A 25,524-nucleotide genomic window follows, 5' to 3' on the forward strand; every position below is an offset into this window, starting at 1 on the left:
ATATGGAATGCATATTCGTAATCACCCTTCAGAAGCCAAACAGAGAGGCATCCATTCTGATAAGAGGCTTCTGTGTGTGTGTGTGTGTGTGTGTGTGTGTGTGTGTGTGTGTGTGTGTGTGTGTGTGGTGGTATCAGTACACCATGAGGAGGTATCGTAACGTTATACTTCATTTGATGTAACCTCACATCACCTGTTAATCTGTTAGACAGAAAGGTTGGCATTTGTGTACCTTTTATATGTATTGATCAGAGCCTTAAAGTGTGTAGGGGTTTGTTTGTGCATGTCCTGTAATGGAGGATATTTTGGTGTGTGTTTGTGCATGTACTGTAATTGAAGATATTTTGGTGCACATCTGTGTGTGCGCATATCCTGTAATGAAGGATATTTTGGTGTGTGAGTGTGTGTTTTTGCATGTCCTGCAACGGAGGATATTTTGCTCTGTGTGTGTGTGTCCTGTAATAGTGGATATTTTGGGGTGTGTGTGTGTGTGTGTCCTGTAATGGAGAATATTTTTTTGCACGTCTTTGTGCGTGTCCTGTAATGGTGTATATTTGGGTGGGTGGGTGGGTGGGCGTGCATGTCCTGTAATGGTATATGGTATATTTTGGTGGGTGGGTGGGTGTGCGTGTCCTGTAATGAAGGATATTTTGGTGTGTGTGTTTGTGCATGTACAGTAATGGAGGATATTTGGTGTGCATGTGTGTCCTGTAATGGAGGATATTGATATTTTGGTGTGTGTGTGTGTCCTGTAATGGACGATATGTTGTGGTGTGTGTGTGTGTTTGTGCGTGTCCTGTAATGGAGGATATGTTGTGGTGTGTGTGTGTGTGTGTGTGTGTGTGTGTGTGTGTGTGTGTGTGTGTGTGTGTGTGTGTGTGTGTGTGTGTGTGTTTATGCGTGTCCTGTAATGGAGGATATGTTGTGGTGTGTGTGTGTTTATGCGTGTCCTGTAATGGAGGATATTTGTGGAAAGAGCGTAGGCACTGATGCTGTTCATGAGGATTCGTCTCAGTGCTCTGACATGAAACATTCGTCACTCCACTCATGCTTTAACGAGGACGAGGGCAATAACAGTCAATTCCACACTCAGTTACATATTTATCTTATCAAGCAATGTCTTCCCTTATCTAACATAGGACTAACAATTTGAATAACCGGTAACTGCTAAAAACTCATATCTAATAATGATCAGACACAGTCTTTTGTGAACTATTTAAGATTAGAGATATTTTCAGACACCATTGATATTTAAATGGAGAGGTCTCCCCAATCCTTTTTTAACATACCTGTCAGTTAGACTGTTTGCTGCTATAAATACCCTAATCTCAAAACAAGTGTCTTGGGAGTGTGTGGGAGCACCAAGGTTGGGAAAGGTACACAGGTCTTTCACTTGAGTAAAAACAAATATAGCTTAGTATAATATTACTGTTTTAAAAGTAAAAGTTAAGTCTTCAAAAAATTACGTTGCAGTAAAAATTGTATGAAAACTAAGACATATAGGCATGACCTCAACAATGAATAGCATGCATCTTCAAATTTAGAGATTCATTTGCTTGTAATGGACATGATTATATATGTGTGTTTTTGTTTGAACAACTGAAGTTTAAATTTTACTTAAAATATTATTGAAGTATAATTGAATCAGAAATATATGCTAGAAATATCCACTTTATAAAGAAAAGTTAGCCGTTAGAGAAATGCAGTGAAATTAGTATGATCCAACTTACAGGACAGTATTTCTTCTAGATTAGTCTCCACTCTTGGCTTGTACAGATACACATTCAGCACAAACAGAACTTTCAATAAAAAATACTTTTCAAGTCTTATTAAAGTTGAGGTTATTTGGAATGTTAAGTTTTATTTGTATAGCTGAATAATGCTTAAACAAATATATCTCATAATTTAAGTTGCACATCAGAATTTTTATTTGATTAAATTAAATGTGTATTCTACAATTTGAGATTTCCCGAACGGAATTTTATGGTAAAATAAATTGTGTTCCATGTGCTTTTTACATTTTCAGCTTAGCAGATTTGTGTAGGTTCAGCAAAATTTTAAGTTAAGAATCAGACAGTGGTAAAAACTGATAGGAGCAAATGTTGAAAAGCAATAGAATGGGCTAGAAGTTCCAGGGCCTGAAAAACAGAACAAATTGGATACAGGCTTTAACCTGGCAAAGAATGAACAAAATTATGCAATAGAGTTCAACTTTCTGACACTATTCATCCAGGGGATGAAGAGAGAGTTGTATTGTGTTGTCTTGATGAAAACATGACAACAGTATTTTACCATGGCTATGAGCAGAAAGTCTTAAGAGGGTCTTCACAGTTTGTCAGTAATGAATGACTGTTTGAAATCAGTATCGTAGTTTTGTCTTTGGCCTCATAAGACTTACTTTGAGATGCTATTAGAGACATCATCACTGAAGTCCAAGAAATTCTAGATTGAGATCTGTTTGGCTAAATTACTATTACTGAAAAAGAGGGAACCTCTAAATTTTCTGAAAATGTTTCATGTTGTTACACGGACCCTTAAAAAAGTAACACACAGGAAGTGATGTAAGCACTGTAGTTTCTCTGTAAAAGCTAGGTCTGCAAGTTTGTTGGAGGGGTCTGTCCAAAATTGCTTACCAGGTGATCCAGGTTGGTTTTGTATGTATAGTTGTTGTTTTTAATTGTAGATAACATACTATAGACTGAGAAAATAGAAAAATAATAATAAAACTAAAACAATATATACATTTATAGGGCTAAAATGTGGTGGTTTTGCCTAGTAACCACTGTGAAAATATGTCAAGTAGAGGGTCAAAATTGGTGGTTACCCATAGTAACCACAGTGCATGTAGGGCAAACAGAAATCACATGGAGAAATGGTGATAGACATTGAGCCTATATCCCCGAATGTTGTGAACAAACTGGTCCAGTTGACACTAATGAACTGACCAGTCCAGTAGACTTTTTCATGTGCTTATTTGATGAGGATCTTTTTGAGCATATGACATTTCACAGTAACCTGTATGCCACCCAGGCAGGGAAAACTTTCCAGCCCGTCACCACTGAAGAAATGAAATGGATGTGCACAGAGTGCAAAGTTGGGCGGTGCATCAATCAGACAAAGAGCTGCTTTCATCTTTATCACAAAAAATTAAATAATACAATGCAATCTTACAGGTAGCTGAGAATTAAATGAAAATGTAAGTAATATAGTAGGCGCCACTTAATGCACAGTGGTTACCCAGAGAAACCACCTCAGAAATGAACTTTGACCCTGAATTTAAAAAAATTACCCCAAATCTGTTTTAGTTTAATGGTTTGTAACTTGTTCATATCAGTAAATTTGGTATTATGCAAAAAGAATTGTGTGTGTGCCTGAAAGGGCTAGTCGACTATGAACGTAATAGTCGAATGTACCATTCTAACTGCATGAGGGTGCCCAAGGATGCTGCTAAGAATTAGTTGTTACATGAAATGTCTTTGTTTTCGTTATATATAGCCTTTGGTCAAATAAAATATATATATATAAAATATATATATATATATATATATATATATATATATATATATATATATATATATATATATATGAAGGCCATCAGGGGTCCTTCACTTAAAAGATAAAAGTAGCATTTTTCATTCTAGTCAAATTTAGTCAAGTCAAATTTGCTTTTGAAGCACTTTTAATAGCCATTGTCAGAAAGCTGACCAAGCCCGCAATGAGGAAGCAAAAGGTGACAGTAGAACCTTGAGATGAATCAAGACACAACGGGAAAACCTCAAGAGGAACAAAATAAGGAATAACAGTAATAGAGGTCTGTGCTGGTTTCTTGGAAGTCCTACTCTGAATGAGTGTGTTGAAACCCATTTGGTACAGGAACAGCTGTAAGGTGTAAATGCACCCAATACACATTTAAAACATTCCCCCAGTCTACCTCAGGAGGTGGTCTGAGATGCTTTTTATCCAGATGATCTCTCCAAACTACATTCAACAACCAAAACCCCATAAAGTGTAATAGGACATGAGTTCCATGATCACAAGAAGATCTAAAGCATAATACACTCCCAGCAGTCTTCACTCCTTTCTCTTGCCCAAACTTATCTGTGACCAGTAGTCGTGTCAGTTACAGCTGCAGTCAGCGTCATCACTGTATTATTTAGTCTGACGAGTATCATCTCCTGGAGCTGCTTCATTCCACCTGGTTTAAAGAAATGCATAATGCCATGCAAATTTGAAATTTTTGAGGCAGCAACAATTTTTGCATAGTAGGAAACAGGAAAAACAGGCAGATGGTTGTTATATATGAGCCGATTTGCATATTAAGTATAATGCAATCAGATTTCAAAGTGACTAACTGACAATTCTGTCTACCAAGTGCAAAATGCATGTGGTTAAATTATCATTTAATGAAATGACCAGGTAAACAGGGTAATGGTGAATGCTGGAATCACTGACGATAACTACCCTACCAACAATTACACAGATCTGTATGCTCATTACAAAGTTAAGAATAAGGTTCTAATTCATTTTATCCTGCACTGAACTAACTGTATTTAATTACTTGGTTAATTTAACTTAAAATATGTAAAGGATGAAAAGGTTCAGAATATATCTGCAAAATGTACAGGATTAAAATACATAATGATTTCTGCAGTAAGATATATTAAAAGGGTTGTTCTTACAGAAAAAGTTAAACACTGTCTTCCATTCTTTTTATTACAGCCCCTACACTAGTCTCACATTAATTTGCTGTATGAAGTCAGTGTCTAGTAGAGGGTGACTTTAAGCTGTGCATGGTGTCCTGTTGTAGTTTGATGCGTTGAACTGGACTCATTACACACATACCCTAATTCACACATAAAGAACTTTGGGAACTTTTTAACAGACACATGCATGTAGGTAGATTTGGATGCTCAACAAATCTGGATTTCTATGCACTAGTAGACTGGCACATGGGTGAGAACAGGTCTGTTATGTATCTCCCTCTTTCTCTCTCGCTCTCTTCCTCCTCCTCTTTCTGTCTCCTGCTTTACCTCTTCCTCTCTCTCTCCATTTCCCTCTGCTTCTCTCTCATCCTCTCAACCTCTCTCTCCCTCTTCCTTGCTATCTCTTCCCACTCATGGTTTCTGTCTCTGTCCCTCTCTGTCCCTCTCTCTCTCCCCCTCTCTCTCCCTCTCCCCCCCCCCCTCTCTCTCTCTCTCTCTCTCTCTCTCTCTCTCTCTGCCTGCCCCTCACCTCCTCTCTCTTTCTTTCTCTCTCTCACTCATGGTTACATTCTACATCTAAGGAGCTGTAAACCTGTTGTGTGTGTGTGTGTGTGTGTGTGTGTGTGTGTGTGTGTGTGTGTGTGTGTGTGTGTGTGTGTGTGTGTGTGTGTGTGTGTGTGTGTGTGTGTGTGTGTGTGTGTGTCAGTCAGTACCGGTAGACTCTCTGTAACTGCAGCACCCTGAAGCTTACTTTGTGAAGAGGCTGAATTATAGAAAGAAACTGATGCCATATAGAAGCTTGGCTGCATCATGTCTGAATTTTTATTTTGGGGTTTTATAAATAGACATGAGCTTGTCGACTTGATTGCCCTGAAGTTGACATTTACAGGACAAGAGACTAGTTTGTTTGCCAACTTGCTGAGTGGGGTTTTGAGATCAGTGCTTCTTTTAACTCTCTCTCTACATCTATCTCTGTCAGGGGGGGTAAGTCAGGAGCTTGGTCCCCCTCCCACAGTGGATGAGGCTTCCAACACATTGATGACTCGGCTTGGCTTCCTACTTGGAGACAAACTGATTGAGGGACCTCAGTACATCATGGAGGAGGTGGCTGATGACACACAGGTAGGCTATCTAACCTCCAGCATCTACAGAGAACGAGTAAGCACCAGGGGAGACAGCTAACGTGGTGACTTGAAGCACTTTCAGTCGCAGTACCTAGCTCTGGGGAATGAATAGGCTTAAGTGGAAACTGAGCCAAGATGGAGGAACAAGACGGGCTCTGTCACAGTATGTGACAGCCATTTAGGGTGAATGGAATGAGTGAAGCCAAAGCTCTCCTCTCTTCCACAAAAGAACACTGTTTATTCACACTCAAGAAAACATTCAGCATAGATTCATAATTATAGATTCAACACAAAACAATGCAAATGAAGTGACTTTTCATAATGTAGGGTTTACCCGCCATTCATACATTATTTCTTCATGGCCATCGGGCAAATGAAATTGTTTATATTGTTGTATAATACACCCATTGTATATACAGAAGATGGAGGGTCTCAGTAAGAGCTCTTCCAAACGTCCTCCTCTGGTACATTTTCTCTGTTTTTCCTCCAAGGTGTTAGACATTCATTATTCATCTTTTTTCTGCCTTGAAATGACCCTGATTCACATTAAAACGACTTTGCCTCTAATTAGGGAATTGTACAGTACTTGTAACATTGATATTTGGTTCTGTTGATGAAGCACTTTTCCCCTGAATACTTTCACTTTGTTTAGCTTTTCTCCAAGTGACATTAGAAGATCCCCTTTTCCATGGCACATTTCCTGTGACGTCATTTTCAGGTTTCACTTAAAATAGTTCACTTAAAATAGTTAAGACCTATTAGGCAGAGAGCTGACAAAGCCTCTATGAGAACAAATAAGCCAAGTACACATGCTAATGTTAAAACTATCCGTGCTGGGTCATGTTTCATTTGAGTTCTGTTCAAACTTTATTGTACTCTAGACCAGTGTGGAAGTCAGATAATTCTTTTTATTAAATTTGATTTGAATTCGTATAGAATAAATGTTTTGTTAGTTGCTAGTCAGTACATGTAATTAGTTGCTGTAGTATAAAGATAATTTAAGGTGGAAGTTGCTTGAAGCTAGATGGAGCCTTTTAACTTGCGCCCTGAGTTCAGTGAATTATGAATTAATGTGTCATTAAAGCTCCAGGACAGGGCAACCAACACCGGGGCAACTCCAGCCGAGCCTGTCACTGGGTGCGATCAGGGTGCCACGGCAACCCCATCGCCTGGCAACTGACAGACAGGATGGAGTGCCTGCTGAGGGAGGGGGTGGGGCTAATGGAGGGCTTCCTCCTGTTGTGCAGTAGGATTTCCTGCCTGGACAGAGATTAATGAGGCTCGCACGCGCACGCACAGACACAGCTGCTGAGGGAGAGTGTGCGCCTTGTGTGCAGGGTGTGGGCGTGAGTGGACGGATGAGCCCGTGCTCCACCCTGACCAGCAGCACTGCTTCGCCTCCAGCATGCAGCCCCTGCTCCACCCTTCCTCCTGGAGTGCAGGGGCAGCCTGTCACCAGTCCCACCTCCACCCTGGAGAGCAGAGACAGTGGCATCATCGGTGAGTAGAACACACACATTCTCAGGCCGTTGAAAACACACACTCACACACTAACACAAACTGATTCCTAAACTAATGCAGTGCTTATTGTCCATGATGAATGCTCTACTAGGATATCTTATTGCTTTACTAAACTGCAGCAGACACACATAAGAAGTAATGGGCTTTTCTGGGGTCAGTTATGTATGTTCACATTGGACTGCTTATTACCCAGCACACTAACCTACACTTCCCCTAATGTTGCAAAAAGCTACACATTTATGAATGTGTGAATGTTTCTCATTCATGAAATGGCAGTTTTAACTCAATCTAAAGTTAATACTGCTATGCTGTAGGCTGGAAAGAAGTACCTGTGTTAAGGAAACATTCCACAAAAGGTAGACCCACTCAACAGTGGGCTACTGACTTCCTCTCAGTTACTTCCTCTTGCTTGCCACATGCTCATATAAACTTGCGAATGTGCATGCACATAAACGCACGCACACACGCGCACACACACACACACACACACACACACACACACACACACACACACACACCTGTACTTGGTTCTTGGGGCTCTGCCAGCCCTCCTTTTCTCCGTGTTCTTCCATAAACAACCTTCCTCTGTGTTTGTCCGTATCTCCACCTTCTGGGCCCTCCCCACCACTCAGCCACCCTGACCAGCTACTCCGAGCCTGCCGAGCGGGATGGCAAACACAGCGAGAGCTCACGAGCCAGCAGCCTCAAGCTGTGGCACTCGCACCGCGCCACGTTGGACTCCAGCCTCTACCGCCTCGACGAGAACATGACCGCCTCCAGTCACAGCCTGAACAAGATCCCTGAGCCTGGCTCCGCCCACAGTTTCTCTTACCCCACCCCTCTGTACCTCATGCCCCGCCCCAACTCTGTGGCAGGTGAGTGCATCACGGCCTTGTTCCCTGTTTGTGTTGCTGGTTTGGTTTGCTGTCTGTTGCGGTTTGAAGGGGGTGTCCCAGATCTCTCCGGATTAGACTGCTGCTCTGGGATCAGCTTCGGGGTTTCCTGTCCTACTAACAGAGAGATTACTTAACATCGCCTAACATACCTAACAACTTACTCTGACATGCTTAAAACTGACAGGACCTGATCATTATTTTCTGCTCCCAGACTCTCTTTAATTTTCTAGCCTCTCCATTTGATTACCGTAGTATTTCTACTCTCGTGCCTGTTTTACGCTCGTGTTTGTGTTTACATGTGTGTCTGTGCGTATGTGTCTGTGTGTGTGTGTTTGTGCGTGTGTTTGCGTGTCTATGCACTTTTCTGTTAAGTGTTGATAACGGTGGACGAGTGACATCTAAGAGCAGCAATCAGCCGATGACATCCGGGCTGGAACTCCCTAAAGCATAGACCAAATACACACACCGACATCACAACAAAGGCTGTTCCCTGTGTCATCTCTGTGGTTGTAGAACTCCTAGGTGTTGTACTTGTGAGCCGCTTGAAGTGATTTGGTTGTTTGGGTTAGGAAAGGATGAGCAATATTAAAGCTAATTTGTCAGGGGGAGGCAAGAACAACAAAACAAAGAAAGTCTTGCATAAATGAGAGAGGAGACTAAAATGGCTGGAGTGTTACCATATTATTAACATTGCTGTTTTCTGATTAGCTCCAGACATTACAAAAATAATGCCTACTTAAACTCCTCTTGACCAGGGAAGGCAATGTTGGTGTGTGTTGCTTGTGTAAAAGCTGTGCATATTGTGAGGGTCTTTGCATGCCATGTACTTCCCCCGCAGATCTCTGTAGTGGGAGTCTGGATGTTTTCTGGTGGTGCACTAAGGTGACACAGGACTTAGGTGCAGTCTAACTGGTGTCTGTGGGCTTAACGACTACCATAGGCTGTTTGTGGAGACTCATTGTTAGCAGGGCCTTCAAAGGAACGTGGGATGTGGAGAGGAAGGTGCTATTGCAAAACACTAGCAGCGCAGACAAGGTAAAGAAAGTGGGTGGAGAACAGAGAGAAGGTGCCTGGGGAAGAGGAGAACGATGAAGGGCAAGAGTGAGAACGAGAGAGTTATTAGTTGTTATAAGGAGTGTGAGATCGAAAGCAGTGGAAGAAGCATGACAATGTAAAGTAGGGGATTATCGGCAGGAGGACGAGTCGAGCCAAGAGAGGAGTGGGTTCTCTTTGGGCTGAGGGAAGAGAAAGGAGAACGCGCTGTAGAACAGCGGGATGGTGGGAAATCTGCACGGTGGACTGGCTGAGCTCCCGTGGTAGAGGAGATCAAAGCTGCCTGGCCTAGACCCCTCAGCGCACTACCGACGTTACTCTGCAGGGAGAGGAACGGAGAGAGTGAGGGGGAGAGGGAGAGAATAATGTACGGATAGTGCTCAGTGGACCTCTGCACACATGAAGGATGTACGACAGGCAGTCACATGAAGACAAAACACAACACAAGCCATGCTTTTTACTCTAGAGCCAAACTTACTCTAGAGCTCTCTTACTCTAGAGCCAAACAGTACACTCTGTCCCCAACAGTCAGGTTATCATTAATCATGTCTGCTACTTTCATATTATTATACTTTTATTCCTTTAATAGACACTTATTCAGTGATAAAACATACAGTTAAGGACACAAAAATAAAGTGAAGATTTTGCTAAGAATAAGTATTACTGAAGTGCTGCCGTAGCTAGATGATTAGGAACAATTCAGTCAGCAAGAGCACTTACAGCTATAGGAAAAACCCTAGCAAAAAAGTGGAGTGTAGCCACATAAAAGCAACATTACTATTGGCCCACTGCATATTTCAGGTGGAATCCTGGGTATTGCTAGAGGGGATCACATTTTTGTTCCTTGGTGAAGCTCTTCAATCTGAGCAGACATGCGCGACCATACACACACAGACGCACACACACATTTACGCGCACTTGCACACAGACAACATCAACCAACACACTGAAAGTATTGCTACTGAGTAATGTCATACCTGTCATAGCATTTCACCAGCACTTGACACACAAACATAAACTCAAGTTCAAAGTATTGTTTTAAGATCGTATAGTCACAACGTGCCTTTTTATGTCTATTTCAGAACATTGCTTTGAGTGAAGTTAGAAGGAGACACATCAACAGCAGTGTGTGTGTGTGTGTGTGTGTGTGTGTGTGTGTGTGTGTGTGTGTGTGTGTGTGTGTGTGTGTGTGTGTGTGTGTGTGTGTGTGTGTGTGTGTGTGTGTGTGTGTGTGTACTTACTATATAGCAAGCTTTGCAGTCTGATATGCCCAGACATACACACACAAACACCCATGCGTGCAGACCAAGGGCTCATGACTCTGAGACCCTATGAGAAGAGCCTTCTCTGTCATGGCAGGATGCTGCTTTGCAGATGCATAGAGACTTCAGCTGATCTAAGCTGATCTGCAGCACGGATGGAATTCTTTGAAATGATGCAGAGTGCTTTGTGTTCCACCATGTAACTACCATGGGCTTACCTGCATGTACACACACTCACACACACACACTCAACTGCATATGCCCTGGATAATGTGACAGAAGGCACCTCTATTTTCTGGCCAAGAATCTGACCTGTGGTGTTCTCAGGTAATGCCAGTCTACTTGGATGCTGTGTGTGCTAAAGTGTAGTGGTCTCAGCAGCCCGATGAGCCTTGCAGGAGACACTGTGTGTGTGTGTGTGTGTGTGTGTGTGTGTGTGTGTGTGTGTGTGTGTGTGTGTGTGTGTGTGTGTTCAACCCCCTGCTGATTTTGCAGGTTGACACATTTAGAGTTTATACATAGGAAAGTCTAAGGAGCATTCCAAGGACATCCGAGACAACATTGCGGAGGGTCACACGACTTACAAGGGGTACAAAAGCCTTTCCAAGCAGTTGGGCCTAGCTGTCTCCACCGCTGGGAGCATCACCCAGAAAGCTTCTGGAACTATGCTAACCCTCCACAGCCTGAACAGCCTTTCAAAGACTCCTCCCATGCCGAGGCTAATCTTGTCTGAAAGGTCAAGGACAACAAAGACGGACCTCTGCAAAGGTCTCATAGCAGTGGGGACATTGGTTACAATAAGTAATGTACACCACTGCAATGGTGTTTGTTCCAGGCAAGCTCTTAAAGTACCTTTACATTCAAAGCTTCATGTCATGCTCCTGATCACCTGGAGGCAGACTGGTTCAAGGTTCTCCGGTCTGATGAGACCAAGATTGAGCTCTTTGGTGCCAACCACACCCAGGGCATCTGGCGAGAGGATGACACTGCATATGACACCACAAATACATATATATTAAGTAGTGGTGGGACTTTAACGCGTTAATTTCGATTAATTAATTACAGGGAAATTAACGAACTAAAAAAATTTAACGCATTTAACGGACGAGACACTTTTGCACAGTGGAATGTTTCTCAGTGCACGAGTTCCAGGCATACAGATTATATGGACGCACAATAAGATGAGCATGATGGAGATGACTGAAGAGGCTGCTGATGGATGGGAAATTTAAATATAAGAGACTTCCAGATGGAAGTACAAACAAAAATCACAGGAGCACTTCCACCCTTTGTTACCGCCTCGCAAAACATGTTGGGGCTAACGCGCAGGTCAGTAATGATAACTTAGCTGCTAAATGTATTCCTAGTACGAGCACCACGTGTCAGGGTTCAAATTAAGAAACAAAATGTCAAAGTCCACATCAGACAAATTGACCAATTCAGTGGCGAGATGGATTGCTGTGGACTGTAGACCGCTCTCTGTGGTTGAAGATAAAGGCTTACAAGAAGCGCTGCACACTGCGTCAGCTGATGCAAGTTACGAACTGCCGTACCGAAAGACAATGTCGAAGAAAATCCAGCAGCTGTATGATGAGGAAAGGGAAGTAAAACAGGTTATTGTGAAGAGCGCCACAAATGTGGCTCTGACTGGGGATCACTGAACCTCTGTTAGCAACAAGAATTATCTTGGTATGACAGCTCACATTATAGATCAGGGGTCGGCAACCTATGGCACGCGTGCCACCGTTGGCACGCCGAGGCATAATCACTGGCACGCGGCACGCTGGAACAGCATTAGCAAAAAAATTAAGCATGCAGAAGACCACTTCTAGGCACTATGGAGATGCCTGTGGCAGAGGCCTGGGAAATTTAAAGAAAAAAAAAACATCATCTGATTTACTTCAGTTCTTCTTATTCCAATATCCTGAGCAAAACTCCCAAAAACTTTTTGGTCAGAATTTCCAGTGTTCTGAAAACTGTTTGCTCTGTTTTCTGCATTAATCTATTGGTATGTGTAGTATACTGGTAGAAAAATAAACAAGATGTTGAAGTTTATGCTTATGTTCGTTGATTCATTCATCATTCAAACTTAAATTAATATTTCTCATGTTAAATATTGAAATGCAATTAAAATGCGATTCATTTCGATTAATTAATTACGCTTCTAATTAATTCGATTCATTTTTTTAATCGCGTCCCACCCCTAATATTAAGTGAACTGACCTCACAAATATGAGTTGGGTCCACCATCACCTAGACTATTAATGTACACCAGAGAGTTGTTGTTACCCAGGAGGGACATTGTCCTCAACAGAGCAGCATTCCACAGAAGACATGAGAGCGAATATCTGCTCTGCGCTCTTTATTTTCTCACATATCGGAATAGGTTTTTGCCTTTCTCACAAAGTCAAGACTTTAATTGAAGCCACCTTGATCATCTGCTCCATCCTGCACCTGCTAATCTGGATTATCCAAGATTATGTATATTGGTGACTCTGTATCTTTGAGATACATGGTATTTACAAGAGGTGAGAAGTAATTACAAGTGCTCATATGTGCGGTCTGAACATGTTAGTATCTCTTTTCTTGAGAGATATGTAAGTGTATGTAAGTCCTATTTAGTAAACCAGACCATAACCGCCATACAGCACCTCACAGTCTGAATGGACCGTCTACTGTCTACCTTGTTTAGGTGTTGTGTACTTCCACTTACAACTTCCACTTACATCATTCTTTTAAAATATTCTATACATTATCTCCAATATATCATTTTTATTACCTGGGACTCTCCAGCCAACGCTAGAGAAGACCTTCTCAGGGGTTCTGTTCTTCTCCCTCTCACTCGTCTCACTATTATTATTATTATGTGTTCATCCTCTGAATCAGGAACTCCCTCACAGAGCCGTGGGTTTCTCTGAATGCTAAAGCGCTTCAGTAAACCGCCCTGTTGCAGCTCTCTGCTTTTTACGTGACATGACACTATCACAGAAGAATGGAAAGGTGTTTGAATGTGGGTGCGTGCAAAAGCTCAAACGTGTGACCAACAAGCTCAGGCCTCTCCTGGCGTAGTACACGGTAGCCGAGGCACGATGGACAGACTGAGAGGGAGAAATATCACAGCCGGTAATGATTCTGAGAAAAACTGGCATTATGTGGTTCCTACATTTCTTTATGTAGATGCCCTGTTTCTTTTTTCCTAGCAGCTAATGCTGACTGTTAAAATATGGGAAATCAATAGGTCCTGCCCTTCACTGTCACCAAATCAGAGCTGGTAACATGTAACCTACTTTATCTGCGGAAGAGAATCATGATTCCTGTTACTTCAGGTCCACGCTGGCCTTGGTTGCATGTTGTGTAAGAACCACTGCCTTCTATTTCATTTCTCGCTGTTGTCTCTCTCTGCGCGTTCAGCCACCAGCTCTGCTCACCTGGAGGACCTGGCCTACCTGGATGAGCGGAGACACGCACCACTGCGCACCTCACTACGCATGAACCAGCAGAATAGCATGGCTGCTGGACGCCCGGGCCAGGACCTAAGAGGTAAGCGTGTGTGTGTGTGTGTGTGCACGTGTGTGTGTTTGCGCTTGTTCACATGTTTTATTGCATGTTGTGTTTGTGTCCCCAGATGAATAGTAGATTGCCCAGGCTTTTATTTAATTACTGATCTTCATATTCATTCATGCTAATATGAGAGGTATGTGGATGCAGGAAAGGTACTGAGAGTCTGGACCTTGGGGGTCACATTAAATGTGGGAGAAAACTCTAGATCGAGCCAGATACTCCAAATCAATCACATGAGAGTTTTCTATCCAACATTTTAAATTGGTGTTTAAACGTCCAAACCCGCCCACTTCTCCTCCCCCATCTGATATAACAGTTTTCTATCCAACATTTTAAATGGGTGTTTAAATGTCCAAAATCCCCACCCCTTCCTCTCCTCCTCCCTCCCCCATCTGCACATTCCCTCTCGCAGTTTCCGTGGGCCTGAGCTTGAGCCCACTGGGAGAATGTTTGTACAGAATCACGAGACTTCCCTGCCTGCTCACATCAGTGTCACTGTCACTAACGCCATCATGGAGGCTAACACACTGCCCGTCTCCCTCACTAGCAAGCACAAAGCTCATAAAGGCAGACACACCTTCAGTGACAGTGACACCACATTCCCATCATGCTTACAGAAAAACGAATGTGAAGGTGCCACTCTAAAGCCCCTGAGCCTGCCCTGTAACCTGAAGTCCCGCCCTGTAAGGCCTGGTGATTCCCAATTCGCCCAACATCCATGGAGGGGCACAGTTTGGCTTGTGCCCTCACTCCTCCCCTTTGCTGTCTGCTGAGTCATTCTCACCTGGTTAATAATTAAAAGTGGCTAACGCGTCATCTGGTGAGAGGGAGAAGAGGATGTGAGAAAGTTAAGCTGACACCTCCCATAATCTAAGGATGCTACAGTCTGTTGTTCCCCAGCAGCCCAGAACAGAGCTGCATAAACCATAGTTTGTTACTCATTTTTGCAATATTGGATGGAAGGCAACAATGTGCAAATAAGCTACTGACCGAGCTACTGGGTGTGGTGATTGTCCTGGTCAGCCTCACACTCCAGATGGGTTTCCTATGGATGGACTGAAGAGACTAAGTATTCATATTATTCAACAAATGAAGGTTCAAAGTGTGTTAACATATTGCTGTGTGTGTGTGTGTGTGTGTGTGTGTGTGTGTGTGTGTGTGCGTGTGTGTGTGTGTGCGTGTGTGTGTGTGTGCGTGTGTGTGTGTGTGCGTGTGTGTGTGTGTTTAACTATATCACCAAGCAAGTCTGGGGGCGTCTGAGTTACCCAACAATACCCTAGCAAATTTACCCTAGCAAATGTTGCTATAATGAGGGGAAAAAATCCTTTAAACATCTGTGAAGCATTTTTGCCAGTATCGTATAACACTGCCCTGAAGAGCCACTGTAGGACCATAGGACACTCACCAAAACAGCGGGCACATATGCTGCTGGTCAGGTTTAGCACAAACCCTGTGACAGAAAACATCAACAGCTCCCCTGCTGTTCATAAAAGGTCACAATAAACCGTATTAATCAAGTAAAACCATATTTTTCTTTCTGCTTATTAGAACTGGCACTTGGCATTATGCTAAATAAACAATATGCAAATGAGCATGCAGAAGACATAAAGACGTAAAAGTGCAGCTAACTTCAAAAGCGTCCCTTAAAGAGGTTTGAAACATGCAGCGGCGTATCATGGCATGTGACAAGACCACAGCCCTTACTGAGCAAAACTCCCTTTAGCTTCACTCGTCTCTTATTTATTTTAAGACGCCTCTGAAGACCCAAGAGAGCAGTTGGGTCTTAAAATGGCAATAAACCAGTGAAGGGATGCAGTGCAAATTTCTCTGCCACCTAGATGTGGGACACAGTTACAAGTTGCTTCTGTGAAGAGAGAGGAACTTTCCCCATTGTGTGTCATATTTTACCATGACAGAAATAGCATAGTACTTTGTAAATATATCTTATACCACTTTGCAAGAAACTCGAAGTAGGATGTTTCTGCAAACAGATTGCTTCTAAAAATGGTTTGGTAAATCTGAGCACATGTCCACTACACCTTGTCTTTAATGGACCTATGTCCACTACACCTTGTCTTTAATGGACCTATGTCCACTACACCTTGTCTTTAATGGACCTATGTCCACTACACCTTGTCTTTAGTGGAGCTATGTCCACTACACCTTGTCTTTAGTGGAGCTATGTCAACTACACCTTGTTTTTAGTGGAGCTATGTCCACTACACAATGTCTTTAGAATGTAGCACATGAAAGCGGACACTGAGACGCATCATATATTCTTATTCTGTGAATGTGCTACATATGGTAAAGGAATACCACTGATCTGCAGTAGACTGACATCTACACGCTCTCCCAGGTTAGCCTGACTTTATCCACGTTCGGAGGGAACCCTACCAGACATGTATGGATCCAGTTCTATGAGTCAAATGGTTCAGAACCACTGCCATGCTTCCTAAAGATTATGGGAAAGAGTTTCAGGAAGGTGGAGGAGCAGTCAGTTGCTCCCAGGAGCTGAGATCTGCGCTGCCTAGTCTCATTATGTGCTCCATTTCCATTGAGCTGTTGTGTGTATGTGTGATTATGCTTGATTTATTGTGGACCACTACAGAGGCATGTTCCTCTAGCCTGGTCCCACATGTGGGCACCATGACTGTGAGAAGATTCAGACCTTCTCCTGTACGAAACCTGGCAGTCCCAGTCATGTACGTTGCTGGTATGCTAACACTGCATCCTGCCTGCTGTGTCAGAGGCCAGTAACATCACAGTGGTAATTCTTGTCAGAGGACTCCATTATACGCTATTGTGCTCTACTGTACAGCTGTGAGTGGGTGTGTGCAAACGAATGTGAAAGAGAGAAAGAACAGGAGGGTGCATTGTTCAAATAAAAAGGTTCATTTGTCATTTGAGGCTTTTTAAATGTAGAATGTAAAATGTGTTGCAGACAGCAAACAGTTTGTCATCTGTATGTACAGTGAGTATTTGTAATCTTTTTTAATACATCTCTCTCTGTCTCTCTGCATGCTGCAGTGAGGTTTGCGCCGTACAGACTCCAGGACATAGCGCTAAAGCCGTTGCTTTTCGAGGTGCCCAGTATCACCATGGACTCTGTGTTCACGGGGCGGGACTGGATCTTCCAGGAGATTGACGCACAGCTGGCCCGATCCAACCCTGCCACCAACCACGGGGTCGTCCTGGTGGGCAACGTGGGCTTCGGCAAGACAGCCATCATCTCCCGTCTGGTAGCACTCAGCTGCCATGGCAACCGCATGAGGCAGATCGCTTCCGACAGTCCACAGGCCTCACCTAAATGTAAGGGTCAAGAGATTAGGGGTCACCCAAATGTAAAGGTCAAGAGGTTAGGGGTCACCCAAATGTAAAGGTCAAGAGGTTAGGGGTCACCCAGATGTAAGGGTCAAGAGGTTAGGGGTCACCAGATGTAGCAGTCAAGAGATTAGGGGTCACCCAAATGTAAGGATTAAGAAGTTGGGGGTCACCAGATGTAAGGGTCAAGAGGTTAGGAGTCACCCAAATGTAAGGGTCAAGAGGTTGGGGGTCACCAGATGTAAGGGTCAAGAGGTTAGGGATCACCCAAATGTAAGGGTCAAGAGGTTAGGAGACACTCAAATGTAAGGGTCAAGAGGTTAGGGGTCACAGAAATGTAAGGGTCAAAATGTTGGTTTGGGGAAAGTCTTGGCTGGTGCAATCTTTGGGGAAAGTGTTTGTAGCCCTTATGTGAGACCTTTACAGTAGTCTAAATTCAGTGTACTTTAAGTGATTTTGTGTGTGTGTGTGTGTGTGTGTGTGTGTGTGTGTGTGTGTCAGTAGATGGAGATGGGATCCCACTCACACAGTCACAGCCTTCTCATGGAACTCTGGGAGGTGGCAGCTGCCCTGGGACCCCAGAGATGAGGAGGAGACAAGAGGAAGCAATGAGGAGACTAGCATCTCAGGTACACACACATATACACACACACACACACTCACAGACACAACGCACACACACTCAGACACAAACACACACCTACTCACCCACCCACCCACACACAGACTGACCTCTGTTGTTCTGTAACATAGCAGGATGCAATTTGTTTTTCACATGGCAATGACATGTGGATTCAGATGAAAGCTGCGTGCATGCACACACACACACACACACACACACACACACACACACACACACACACACAAAAATTATCACATGAACTTGCACATAGCAGAACAAAAGTAATGTTCTTAGTCCTATTCAAAATAAGAACAGAAAAATGAAATGTGTAAAACTCCACAAGGAGACGATCCACTCTATACAGACTCCAGAACATAGCGCTAAAGCCGTTGCTCTTAGAGGTGCCCAGTATCACCATGGACTCTGTGTTCATGGGGCGGGACTGGATTGACGGACAGCTCGCCCAATCCAACCCTGCCATCAACTGCGGGGTCGTCCTGGTGGGCAACGTGGGCTGGGGCACCATTAAGAACGAAAAGAGAATTGACAAAATAGTGCAGACTCGTGTGTTGAAGACTCAAATGCATCACTGTGTTCAGTAATGGCAACACACGCTAAGCCTTTGACTGTCATGAACATGCAACAGTGCTCACGTTCACTCTGATCCTCAAGAGCTGACCCACAGATCAGCACACTGGCGCACACACACAGAGGAGTTTCGGTCCTGCGGCTGCCTGTCCAGGCGGGCTGCCTTGCTCCCGGGACGTGGATTATGCTGATTTATTTAAAATGACACAATTTTGCCAAAGAGGTTCATGAAAAATTCACACCAGCAGAATGCTGTTTCCCTGCCAAACAAGTGGATCTTTTTAAACTGATGCATTTATAACAGATTCCAATCTGTTCTGTTTTTCTGTCTCTCTCTCTCTCTCTCTCTCTCTCTCTCTCTCTCTATCCACTTCTCAGATTTAGTTTTTTGTTTGTGTTGGTAAATTGGAATTCTGTCATGACTGGTTCTCAGTCTGTCTCATGTAAGATGGTTGTGGAAGAGTCTTGCTTCTGTGTGTACTGTTAGTAGCAGACTGTGTATCTCTCTCTGTCTCTCTCTCTCTCTCTCTGTCTCTCTCCACCCAACATTCCTAAATTTGGCATCAGTGCTTCGCTTTGCCTCTCTGAGACAAACGTCTGCGTGTTTGTACATTAGAGAGCTGCACTTCATTCATCTTCATTGTGAGGTTCATCAAAGACTGTAGCACGAGAGGCCCAGAAGTCAGGCTTCCCCCAGGGAGCAGATTCCTCTACCCTCTCCCCATGATGAAGGGAAACCACAGTTGTGAAGCACTGATCTGTGTTCACTGCCAGTACATATGCAAACAAACATACCTGCACTTACCTTGTCTTGCTATTTCCATCACCATGCTCAGCTATCTAGTAAAAATTCATAGCTATACATTACGGAGAATTTGTTTACAATATCTGCCAGTGATCTAATCTTTTCTTCTCATGTGTTCTTCGGAGGGATGTGATGAACACTGTCATAAGGCTCTCCTTAGTAAGGAGATCCTCTTTGAGGTGGAAGAGAACTGTGATAAGCCACCCAGTTTCCATACATGTACCACATTCCCTTCCTTTTAAATATGAAACATCCAGCTATAGTTTATGTAAATCTGATAAGTAATCAATTCAGTTTTCTGTAGAAAACCTCTGGATCATACATGGTTTAGGCTATCATGTGTATATCTATCTAAAAGATTCTTTAAAATGACAACATATTGTGCATGTCAGGATTCATGTCAAGTTCAGTTGAAATCAAATGAAAATGTTGGGTGTCACCTTCTCTGTCTTTCTTTCCTCTTTATTTTAATTTGTGAACTTTGAACTTGAGGACATTTTGGGATGCTCCTTTATGTTCTCTTCAAATGTCTTGAAAGAGATCATCATGTTTGTAAGGGCACCAGTAATGCCTCCATCTCCTCAGATGAAGTACTGGAGTACCCGGCTGATTTAAAGGACCCAGTCAATCCATCATGTTTTATAGAAGCGTTTATGGAGTGAGACTCTCCTGACCAAAGGCTAGCGGGCCTCTCGGGCTCCTGCACTCCCCCATTTCTCCTAAATCATCAGAGAACCAACTTGGTAGTAGCATGTGATTTTTCAGTTTTTATTTTGGGCTGATTATTTACCATTGGTTTGCCTTACTGAACAAGATGGATGTGAAACATAAATACTTAGAACAATTGAAACTGAAAAGCCATCTAGTAAGTGGTGAGGAAGCTTTCACCGATGCTATCCAGCTCTTACTCACTTGTTTACATGTGTAGCGAAGTATCAAGAGTCACAAGCTGTTTTAAAACATGGTGAAGACCGAACCTCTTATCACTGAAGATATTCCAAAAGAGTTCATATCAGATAAAAGCTTCAGAGGCCAGACAGGATGATGACATGCTCACTCTGTGCTTACTACCAGCTAATAATGAAAATAATGAAATGCTCTCTGCTACTGCCATAGGTGGTGGCCTACCACTACTGCCAAGCGGACAATGCCTACACGTGCCTGGTGCCAGAGTTTGTGCACAACGTGGCAGCGCTGCTGTGCCGTTCACCTCAGCTGACTGCCTACCGGGAGCTGCTGCTGAAGGAGCCGCACACCCAGAGCGCCCTCAGTCTGCGCTCCTGTGTGCAGGACCCTCTGGGTGCACTCCGCCGGGGAGTCCTCGAGCCACTGGACGCACTTTATAAAGGTGGACAAACGCACACACGCGCAAATCCCTGTTTCTCGGGTCATTAACATGTGATGCTGAAGTGAACTGCGTCTTCAATGCTATATAGCTAAATTTACAATGTGTGCTTGTTTCTCAGAGAGGAAGATCACCACAGAAGATGACCTCATCCTCCTGATAGATGGCCTGAATGAAGCAGAGTTCCATAAACCTGACTATGGTGACACCATTGTCTCGTTCCTCTGTAAAACCATCAGCAGGTTTCCAGCATGGCTCAAGCTCGTGGTGACCGTCAGGACCTCGCTGCAGGTAATACACGCACACACATTCCAAACACACATGCAAAAATCTGCATTAGATGGTGTTGACTCACAGCTGGCATTTGAACCCCTAACTCCTGCAGGACATCACCAGGCCCCTCCCTTTCCACCGCATCTCCCTGGACACTCTGGAGGAGAACGACGCCATTGACCAGGACCTGCAGGCTTACATCCTGCACCGCGTGCACAGCAGCGCCGAGATCCAGAGCAACATCTCGCTCAATGGCAAGATGGACAACGCCAGCTTTGGCAAGCTCAGCGCCCACCTCAAGGCCCTCAGCCAGGGATCCTACCTCTACCTGAAGCTCACCTTCGACCTGATCGAGCGCGGCTACCTGGTGCTGAAGAGCTCCAGCTACAAGGTGGTGCCGGTCAGCCTGGCGGAGGTGTACCTGCTGCAGTGCAACATGCGCTTCCCCACTCAGTCGTCGTTCGAGCGCGCCCTGCCGCTGCTCAACGTAGCACTGGCTTCACTGCACCCGCTGACCGACGAACAGGTGTACCAGGCCATCAACTCCGGCTCCGTACACGGCACCCTGGACTGGGAGGACTTCCAGCAGCGCGTGGACAACCTGGCCGTATTCCTGGTGAGGAGGCGTGACGGCACACGCATGTTCGTGCACCCCTCCTTCAGGGAGTGGCTCATCTGGAGGGAAGAAGGAGAGAAGACCAAGTTCCTGTGTGATCCCAGGTGAGGACTGCAGCCCCCACAGTAGGGGAGAAGAGATTCTGACAGGGGTTTGAAAAAGGTCAGACAAACGTGGGGGAAGATGATGAATGTGCTCTGTAGCATCATGATGCAACAGGGTGCGTTGTGTTGCCCCATTGGCTGCAATATCTCACGTCTTTTCCCTCTGTATTTTTCGATTGTTCCAGAAATGGACACACACTGCTGGCTTTTTGGTTCTCCAGACAGGAAAATAAACTCAACAGACAGCAGACCATAGAACTAGGTCATCATATACTCAAAGCACATATATTTAAGGTAAGTGTTACATACCAGATATCCACCTTCTAAAAGTTCAAACCACTCTCATACACTGGGCAGTTATTGCTGGAAAAAATAGCATAGCACTAAATGGGCAGTGTTTATTTTCAGTTGAGTTCAGTTTGACAGCTGTTTCTTCATCCTTTGCTTTGCAGGGCCTGAGTAAGAAGGTGGGGGTCTCCTCGTCCATCCTGCAGGGGCTGTGGGTGTCTTACAGCACAGAGAGCCTGTCCACTGCTTTATCCTCCCTGAGAAACCTCTACACCCCTAACATTAAGGTACAGCTCTGCTTCAGACCAACATATGAAAGCCTAAATCTGCACCTGCACATCATAGTGAAGCAAATCATGTCCCTTGCTAACACCTGTTCACCTTTGGTTAGTCCTGTGTCCCAGTGAAATGTAGCTTAAAATGGCCTAATATAGAAACTTCTCGTTGACCTTTACTTTTGAGAAGATCCAGTTTAATCCAATTTCATTTCTTCCCTCTGAATGAAATGAGTGCATTTTAAAATAACATTTCAAAAACTTTTCCCACTTGTGTTGGACATTTGGAAATTATACTGGGCTTTCCAATATAAAAATGAAACTCTCCGGTTGGAAAGTTGAACACTGTTTTTGGCTCTCGTTGCCTGCTTCGATCCACCCTCACTCAAGCACATCCAGGCCCAAACGTCTCCACACAAAGGTGGAGCGAAAATCACTTCACTCGCTGTAACGTCAAGGGAGCATTGCGTTCTTATTATTAACAGTGCAATTACAACACCTGTGTGTGACTGTACGCTATACACCAAAGGTTTGAAGATCCAACACACTCTTCAGGTAATTTTCTTTTGTGCCAACCTTTGATCTTGGCCTTGACATTTGACTCCAACTTCTGGCTCACGTGTCACGTGCTCAGGTGTCGCGGCTGTTGATGATGGGCGGGGCCAACGTCAACTACCGGACGGAGGTGCTGACTAACGCGCCCGTGCTGTGCGTGCACGCCCACCTGGGCTACAGCGACATGGTGAACCTGCTGCTGGAGTTTGGTGCTAGCGTGGACTCTCCTTCTGAGAGTGGCATGACGCCATTGGCCTACGCCGCTGCTGCTGGTCACCTGGGGATCGTTATCGCCCTCTACAGGAAGAAGGCAAAGGTGCGCACGCTGACATCAGCTCTGCAGTTGTTCATGAAGTGAATTTCTGTGGACAATTACGTCCCTGAACTTGATTCATATGGTCAAAGCAGCTGTACAGTACACATGCACAGTAACTGAAAAGGAAATTAACTGCTTTTTAGCATTAAAATTTTTTTTTAATTCATTACTTAGTTTTTCACATGGGGTATATGTTATCATTATCAAACCAAATGTGTTTATACAGTAGATTTCCTTAACAGAATTTGTAACTCATAGATTGAATAGAGTAAAATCAAGGAGAAAACTGTATAATACATATTTGGACAATCTGGAAAACTACTTGACTTAATTTCTGTTAGTACATGCATACTTGGCAGCATGGTGTATATTAAGTGTAGTAAAATTAATGTCTAAGAGTAATTGAGTTTAATGGACCATCTATGTAACTGATAGGTGGTTTTTAGATCTATGCCTGTCCAGTGGTCTATTGTAGTAATAGCAGTATTAATGTAAATGCTAAAGGATATGTGCAACATGTTACTGAGCAGGTTTATAGATTGAAGTGTGTGTGTGTGTGTGTGTGTGTGTGTGTGCGTGTGCGTGTGCGTGTGCGTGTGTGTGTGTGTGTGCGTGCGCTTGTTCATTCGTTCCCTTGCAGGTTGACCACCTAGACAGGAACGGCCAGTGTGCACTGGTGCACGCAGCCCTAAGGGGCCATCTGGAGGTGGTGAAGTTCCTCCTGCAGAGTGACTGGGGGGCATCATTGAGGCAAGCCCAGCTGCAGACCCCCTCACCCACCCAACCACAAGGTTCCCCTGACCAGTCCCAGACGCCCAGCCCCCAGCAGCCTGAAAGCGAGATACAGTCTCCCCAGGACGGCTCCCAGGACGAGGGCGAGAGGGAGATGGAGCTGCCCGTCGAGCAGTCTGAGCCCCAGGAGGAGGCGGAGCAAAAGCCCCAGCAAGCTCCGCCCCAGCAGCGGACTCCGCCCCAACAAGTAGCCTTCAGCAAGAGCCATGCAGTGCAGCAAGCTCTGGTAGCAGCAGCTAGCATGGGCCATACTGAGGTCATTACACCTTACCTTCTCACTAATCCTCTGTTCCACACGACTCCTTCTTTAATCCAATATTTAATTTATATTTGAAGGACCTTGACCTTTTACAAGTACCTTGACCTTTTACAAGTACCTTGACCTTTTACAAGTACCTCTCTGGATATTCACTCTTCCTTGCTTTCTTTTTTCTTTCATTCTATTTCTGTGCTCTGTTATTTTATCCTGCAGATTGTGTCTTACCTGCTAGACCTGCCTGAGAAAGATGAGGAGGAAACCGAGCGTGCTCAGATCAATAACTATGACACACTGTGGGGAGAGACAGGTAGACAGAGTAACTCCTTAGCTCTGCATAAAGCATTGTACATCTTACCTGATGACTGACAGCTTCTTCACCCTGTCCTCAGCACTGACTGCGGCAGCGGGGCGAGGAAAACTGGACATTTGCCGGCTGCTATTGGAACAGGGCTCTGAAGTGGCCCAACCAAACCGCAGGGGGATGGTGCCTCTCTTCAGCTCTGTTCGCCAGGGCCATTGGCAGGTATATAACTCAATTTTATAACAGTGATTGACCGAAAAGTGAGTTTTTGAACACACAAAGCAGAAATTAAATGACTACTGAAAACTGTTAGTCCAGTAGCTCAGATGTGAATACACCAATACTAATATCCCAAAGGGCTAATCACAATTTGCACCTATATTTTTGAATAATATATGAATTTCGCATGCCTGGCCATGTACATTTGACCCGTAACTTCTTGTGCAGATCGTGGACTTGCTGCTGAGTCACGGGGCTGATGTGAACATGGCGGATAAACAGGGGCGTACTCCTCTGATGATGGCCTCTGCAGAGGGCCACGCGGAGACCGTGGAGTACCTGATGACTCAAGGTGAGATGCTGCTTACATGGTCTGCTGGTTATAAGAACTGAGTAATTTTTTTAAGTCTCTTTTTCTTTCTTGTTCTTATTCGCTGTTCTCTCTTCATTCACTCCCTTCCTAATTTGTTCTGCCTGTTAAAAACGCATTCGTATTTGAATCTGAATGGTCTTACATAAAGACCGTGCTGCTGACTCACAGTACAGTATGAGCAAAGTGTACCGTTGTTCATTTCTGAATGCCATTTAGTATGTAATGGCTTAATGAGCATGGAGTCGAATGAACTGAGTAACTGGCATTTTAATTTATCTTGTAACTGAGGAAAATGTGAGAAAGAGCGGGACGAGATGGAAGTTTGTCTTGACATGGTGGATTCATGCACTTC

At 44.1% G+C, this 25,524-nt stretch overlaps 1 protein-coding gene across 15 annotated transcripts in view; it reads left to right on the forward strand.

The window, feature by feature from the left end:
- tanc2b (tetratricopeptide repeat, ankyrin repeat and coiled-coil containing 2b) overlaps nucleotides 1-25,524 on the forward strand; it is a 123,333-nt gene that overhangs the window by 87,770 nt on the left and 10,039 nt on the right. For 12 of the 15 annotated variants that reach the window (XM_077000760.1, XM_077000764.1, XM_077000757.1 and 9 more), the window contains 16 exons: nucleotides 5,683-5,825; nucleotides 7,165-7,327; nucleotides 7,981-8,223; nucleotides 13,971-14,099; nucleotides 17,148-17,429; nucleotides 17,943-18,070; nucleotides 20,573-20,804; nucleotides 20,923-21,092; nucleotides 21,187-21,794; nucleotides 21,980-22,088; nucleotides 22,247-22,369; nucleotides 22,992-23,228; nucleotides 23,869-24,276; nucleotides 24,493-24,586; nucleotides 24,669-24,802; nucleotides 25,028-25,151. In XM_077000760.1, coding sequence (XP_076856875.1) covers nucleotides 5,683-5,825; nucleotides 7,165-7,327; nucleotides 7,981-8,223; nucleotides 13,971-14,099; nucleotides 17,148-17,429; nucleotides 17,943-18,070; nucleotides 20,573-20,804; nucleotides 20,923-21,092; nucleotides 21,187-21,794; nucleotides 21,980-22,088; nucleotides 22,247-22,369; nucleotides 22,992-23,228; nucleotides 23,869-24,276; nucleotides 24,493-24,586; nucleotides 24,669-24,802; nucleotides 25,028-25,151 — 3,327 coding nt within the window. The remainder of the gene's footprint in view (nucleotides 1-5,682; nucleotides 5,826-7,164; nucleotides 7,328-7,980; nucleotides 8,224-13,970; nucleotides 14,100-17,147; nucleotides 17,430-17,942; nucleotides 18,071-20,572; nucleotides 20,805-20,922; nucleotides 21,093-21,186; nucleotides 21,795-21,979; nucleotides 22,089-22,246; nucleotides 22,370-22,991; nucleotides 23,229-23,868; nucleotides 24,277-24,492; nucleotides 24,587-24,668; nucleotides 24,803-25,027; nucleotides 25,152-25,524) is intronic. The other 3 variants (XM_077000758.1, XM_077000772.1, XM_077000771.1) reach the window with 1 other exon arrangement.

Source organism: Brachyhypopomus gauderio, chromosome 3 (genome assembly GCF_052324685.1).
Source record: "Brachyhypopomus gauderio isolate BG-103 chromosome 3, BGAUD_0.2, whole genome shotgun sequence".
Taxonomy (NCBI): domain Eukaryota; kingdom Metazoa; phylum Chordata; class Actinopteri; order Gymnotiformes; family Hypopomidae; genus Brachyhypopomus; species Brachyhypopomus gauderio.